This window comes from Corvus brachyrhynchos, unplaced genomic scaffold (genome assembly GCF_000691975.1).
Source record: "Corvus brachyrhynchos isolate BGI_N302 unplaced genomic scaffold, ASM69197v1 scaffold18, whole genome shotgun sequence".
Taxonomy (NCBI): Eukaryota; Metazoa; Chordata; class Aves; order Passeriformes; family Corvidae; genus Corvus; species Corvus brachyrhynchos.
In genome coordinates this window covers 968368-973919 of record NW_008246064.1, presented here as the reverse complement: position 1 = coordinate 973919, position 5552 = coordinate 968368, and the positions used below count along the sequence as shown (strand labels likewise).

General features: G+C 53.0%; 1 protein-coding gene across 1 annotated transcript in view; it reads left to right on the top strand.

Moving 5' to 3' along the window:
- Positions 1–256: 256 nt before the first annotated feature.
- The window catches only part of WNT9A (Wnt family member 9A), a 19792-nt gene continuing 14496 nt past the window's right edge, over positions 257–5552 (top strand). The window contains exons 1-3 of the mRNA XM_008643096.2: positions 257–283; positions 580–967; positions 5278–5540. Of these exons, the coding sequence (XP_008641318.2) occupies positions 257–283; positions 580–967; positions 5278–5540 (678 nt within the window). The remainder of the gene's footprint in view (positions 284–579; positions 968–5277; positions 5541–5552) is intronic.

The window sequence follows — 5552 nt, the reverse complement described above, 5'->3', positions numbered from 1 at the left end:
GCAGGGTGGCTTTCTGTGCTTTCTCAGGGCGTCTCTTGAGCTTTGATGGGACAAATCATCCTCTGTCCCTTCCCAAGCTGAGTTCTGGCTCTGCTTGGTGTGCTAAAATGCTTTTTTATGTTTATGCCTAGGACAGTGACAGTGGTGCTCGTGTATTTTTGCCCGTTCCCCGAGTTCATGCAGTGAGGCACCTGAAATGATTTCTTTCCACTTTCAGTTTTAAACACAGTCCTATGGTGGAGGTGGCCAGGGGTTTATGTCCAAACAAGCTCTGTGCGAGCTGGTAGGGAGCATAAATCCAAGTATTTCCTCTTACCTTTTCCCTGCTGCCACCTTGCACACGCACTGTGAGGAGCCTCACTGTAAAATCACTGCTGGCCCAGACATGAAGTCCACAGTGCTCAACCAGGGCATCCTGATCCCATCATTGACCCTATTTCTACCATGGGCTGGATTTCCTAGAATCCCAGAATGGTTTGGGTTGGAAGGACCTTAAAGACCGTCTAGATCCAAGCCCCTGCCCTGGGTGGGGATGCCACTCGCTAGATCAGTGTCCAGCCTGCCCTTGGACACTTCCAGGGATGGTGCAACCACAGCCACTCCGAGCAACCTGTGCCAGGGCCTCAACATCCTCACGGGGGAGAATTTCTTGCTAGAAATTTTTGTTTTCCCTTCGCTCACCGCAGTGCCCCTCTGTTTCTCGGCAGGCTGACGGGGAACGAACCCCTGACCATCCTCCCTCTGACCTCAGAAATGGAGGAGGCGGCCGTCAAGGCCCACTACAAGGTGTGTGACCGCCTGAAGCTGGAGAAGAAGCAGCGCCGGATGTGCCGGCGCGACCCCGGCGTGGCCGAGACCCTGATGGAGGCCATCAGCATGAGCGCCCTGGAGTGCCAGTACCAGTTCCGCTTCGAGCGCTGGAACTGCACCCTCGAGGGCCGCTACCGGGCCAGCCTCCTCAAGAGAGGTGAGTCTGGGGGTCTCGGGGGGTCTCTGCACCCCCTGCGCTCATCTCCTTCCCTGGTGGTCCATCTGGGGTGTCCTCTGCTGGTGGTGCTTCCCCCGAGGTCCACAAAGAGCTCTGTGCGAGGCTGGAGCTCATCCCTGGAAGGGCGCAGCAGGCAAAGAATGTGCTAATGGGGGTAATTTATGGGCTTGCCCTGCCTGCTTCCCACTGCTGGCCCTGGCTGCTCTCCTTGGAGGCTGGAGGTGTTTGTGCAGGTCTCTGCAGCCAGGAGCTACATTTTCTCCCCATTTCTGCTGGAAGTTGAGCTGCTGCTGGAGGAGAGGGTTTGGAAGCTCTCAAAGCAGTCCCCTCTTTCTTTATTGTTTTATTTATTTATTTCCTATTTATTGTCCCTATTTATTATGCCGGTCTTTCAGGAAAGAAGTTGAGAAAAGGCCATTTTAAGGGAAACAAGACAAACCAGACTGTTCTGTGCTGTCCTGTTAGAGAGGGCAAGGGGAGCCCTGTCATAGTACCAGGCAAAACCTGCAAATGTTTGTGTCCTGTTACTGCCCTGGATGTGAGCAGTGGGTGATTCCCACACCTTTTCCCAGCAGTGCAGGTGGAGATGGCCAGAAATGAGGAGTATTGGGGGTTCAGGTGGTATTTTTTCCTTTCTTTGTGCTACCATGTCTAGTCCAGTTTCCTCCACCCTCCCTCTGAAATCCAGTTCTTATTTCCAGGCTGCAGCAGCATTTTACAGACAGCATGCGAGAGTCTCCAGGGCTTTAGTGACTTCCAGGAAGTCCCACACTCAGCAATGGGCCTGGACCTGGAAAAGCCAGGGTGTGAAGTCTTTAAAGATAAGAGCAGAGGTTTGCAGGGCTAATAAGTGAGGAGGAGTAATTCAGAAGCACCAGGGCTTAACTAATGCACTGTCACTGACTGGTGGAAACAAGGAAAGTCCTTATGAAACCCAAGAGGTCCAGCCAGAGCTGCAAGACATTTAAAAATATCCCTGCATGCCAGAGGAGTCCCTGGATTAGTGGTGCCTTGGGGAAGCCAAGCACTTTCTCATGCTGACACCTGGAGGCCACAGCTCGTTCCTTCAGACGTGCCTGTCCCCTGGGCAGCCCCGGCCGAGGGGCACTTCGGAGCAAGCTGGAGTTAAAACCCCACGGAGATCCCCCCCATCCCAGCCCTTGTCAGGGGCCTGTGTAATAAATGAGAGCTCTGAGGGCTGCAGGGCTCTGCTGCTGTCTCATTCCCCCGTGTTTTATATCCCTGCAGCATCTCTGCCCTCCCCTGGTGCCATAAATCCTTCAGGTACTGTTGCCGTGCTGTAACACAGTGCCCTGTAAATCTTCCTCCTCCTCTCCAGGAGCTGCTGGTTCCTGGTTCAGCACTGCTGCAAGTGACACCTCAGGGCAAAGGCTCCCATGTATCACCCCACTAGGACACGGCTTCCCAAATTCATCGTTGAGGGCTTGTTTCCTCCCCTCCAGGACCACTGCAGGGAGAAAGGAAAAAGGCGGGGGGAAAAAAAAACCCAAACCACTTTTTTTTAACTTAGAAGTTTCTCCCTCTGCTTTTACACTTCGGTCACCAGACCAGCCCTGGCTGCTGGTTTGCAACTTGGGCTGATGCAGCCTCGTTTCTTAAAATAACAGGGGATTGTTTGAGGGACTCGTTATCCTCTTTGGATACCCGTGCACAATTTTGGAAATGGCTGAAACTGGATAGCCAGGCCCGGCAGACTGTCAATGCACTGGGGCTTAGAATGCCTGCATTGATTTAAAGCTCATTATCTTGTTACAAAATATCTTGGTGCAATCAAATAGTGCGTGGTGGAGATGGCTTTAAAACCTGGCCAGAGCCAAATGTCACATGGAGCCGGTTGGGAGCTGCCTGGGGGTGAGATGATCCCTGTGCTGATGGGCACAGGGAATTTGGGAAGCTTTCAGTGATGGAGAGCGGGAGGAGCAGAGACAGAGCTGATGGAAAGGGAGAAGCTGGCAGATGAGCTGCTCCTCCTGGCTTTCCGTCAGGCCTGGAATGCGTTGTGGCCACACGGCGCTGACTTTCTGCTGGGATTCCACAACCACTCCAAATTCAGAGCTTGAAATCAGGAGGGCTTCAAGCAGGGTGGAGATCTGGGCTGCCTAATTAATCAGTTAAGGCTGGTGGCTGTGAGTTAAGTGTGTAAGGCCAGCTTGGATGGGGCTTGGAGCAACTTGGGATAGTGGAAAGGGTCCCTGCCCATGGCAGGGGGTGGAACAAGATGGATCTCAAGGTCCCTTCCAAGCCAAGCCATGCCATGGTTGCAGTGTCTCAGACCTTCAGGGCAGGGTTTGCACAGCCCACCCCACTGAGGACTCTGGCACCTCTTCATTCTGTGTAGCTGTGGCATGAATCCTCCGATCCAGGAGCACAGAGGCTTGGGAATATCTGTGTTTGGTAGTGGCATCCCTCTGACAGGCATGTGGGCACTCTGACCTAAGGTATAACCTGGAAAAAACAGTTTGCAAAGGATGAGAGATGCTTAGAAGGCATTTTCTACCCAGTGGAGTCAGCTGGATACCCATGAGTTTTTGGTGGGTGAATTAAGTGAAGACTTCTCTCACCACTTCCAGTGAAGTGTTTGCAATGTTGAAGATGTTTCTGGGGTGTCAGAGGATGTAGTCTGACTTCAGGGAGAAGACAAAATTTGTTATTTTAACTCTCACCACCTTCTGCAGTGTCCTCAGTGAGTGTGGAGTTGAACCTTTTTGTATTTTAACGTTGTTTCTAGTGAGGAAAAGATTCCTGTTCTCCTTTTCCAGGTGAGCAGTAGAATGATTGGATAATTCCTACCACAAGCTGGGAGGAATTAGAACCTCAGAACCCTTGGGAGGACCAAAGCTCAGTCTCCTGGGCTGGATTTTCACCAGCCTTTCCTGCTCCTGGGAGTGTTTTGGGAAGGCAGACTCTGGGAATGGCCACATGAGTTTGCTTGGTCTATCATGAACCTCCCAAGGAACAGTTCCAAAAATGACCTGGCAGTGTCTCTGCATGTCCTTGGTTGACACACCAGCTCACAGATATATCCCCTACTGTCACCATCCACTTGTGTTATTTTTGAGTGGGGGATTTCTTGAGTCCCATCCAAAGCCGTTCTGGAATTGCATCTCAAATATGCAGTCGTTTATGGCTTCCATAGCTGGAGAATGGGCAGCTATAAATACTGCCATGTTTGCTTTTTATTTCTGGCTTTTGTAATTTGGATTGGAACCGTGGCTCCCTCTGGGTGTCAGTTTGCCTGGCGGGGGAGTGGATGCTGTCACATCCCTGCAGGTGAGCGTGGAGGTGTAAAGAAGGGCTGTGCATAGAAGGTTTGAAGTGCAAACTGTTTTTTTGGAGTGAGGTGCTGTGTCGGGTGACACATCTCCTGCTTCCCAGCCCTCAGGTGCCTTCTGTCAACAATTCTGCTGGTCTGGAGTAGGACCTAGTGACTTGTTTCAGGAGGAGAGGGAAGAATGAGGAGGACTGGAAGTCTGTGCTGGGTTCCTGCTGTTTGGCATCCCCTTGGTAGCAGCACTGGGACCTCCATGTCCCGTCCAGCTCTTCATGGAGTCAAACAATGCTTTGGCTTTGAGGGAACCTTAAAGCTCATCCAGTGCCACCCCTTGCCATGGGCAGGGACACCTTCCACTGTCCCAGGCTCCAAGTCCCATCCAGCCTGGCCTTGGACGCTTCTGGGGATGGGCCAACTCTTGCTCAGCTCTTTCCATTTTCAGGCAGAGACTGTCCGTGAGTGACAAAGAGTGACAGCCCCCGAGCTGGCCAGATTCCATGGGCATTCATGATTCCTGGCTTGTGCCACCTCTGTCCATCATTCCTTGCCCTCCCCGTGTCCTCTTCGCCATCAGTGATGCACACAGAGTTTGCTGTGCTTTGAGGGTGTCAGGAGCACGGACCAGGCTTTTCCCCGTGGTGCCCAGCAACAGGACAAGAGGAACGGGCAGGAATTGATGCCCAGGAAATTCCACCTGAACTTGAGGAAGAGCTTCTTTCCTGTGCAGTGACTGAGCACTGGAACAGATTGTCCGGAGAGGCTGTGGAGTCTCCCTCACTGGGGATATTCCAGAGCTGTCAGGATGTAATCCTGTGCCCTGTGATCTGGGATGGCCCTGCTGGAGCAGGGAGGTGGCACCGGATGCCCCAATGTGGTCCCTTCCACTCTACTGTTCTGTGACACAACTCGCTCTTCCCACAACGGGTTTTGCCTCCATTTCCTGGGTTTTTTCCTTTCTTCAAGCTGCAATTAGAGCCTCTCCCTCCTGTCCCTGCAGGTTTTAAGGAGACAGCCTTCCTGTACGCCATCTCCTCAGCGGGGCTGACCCACGCCATGGCCAAGGCGTGCAGCGCGGGGCGCATGGAGCGCTGCACCTGCGACGAGGCCCCCGACCTGGAGAACAGGGAGGCCTGGCAGTGGGGAGGCTGTGGGGACAACCTCAAATATAGCAACAAGTTCGTCAAGGAGTTCCTGGGGAGGAAGCCCAACAAGGACCTGCGAGCCAGGGTGGACTTCCACAACAACCTGGTGGGCATGAAGGTGCGTTGAGGG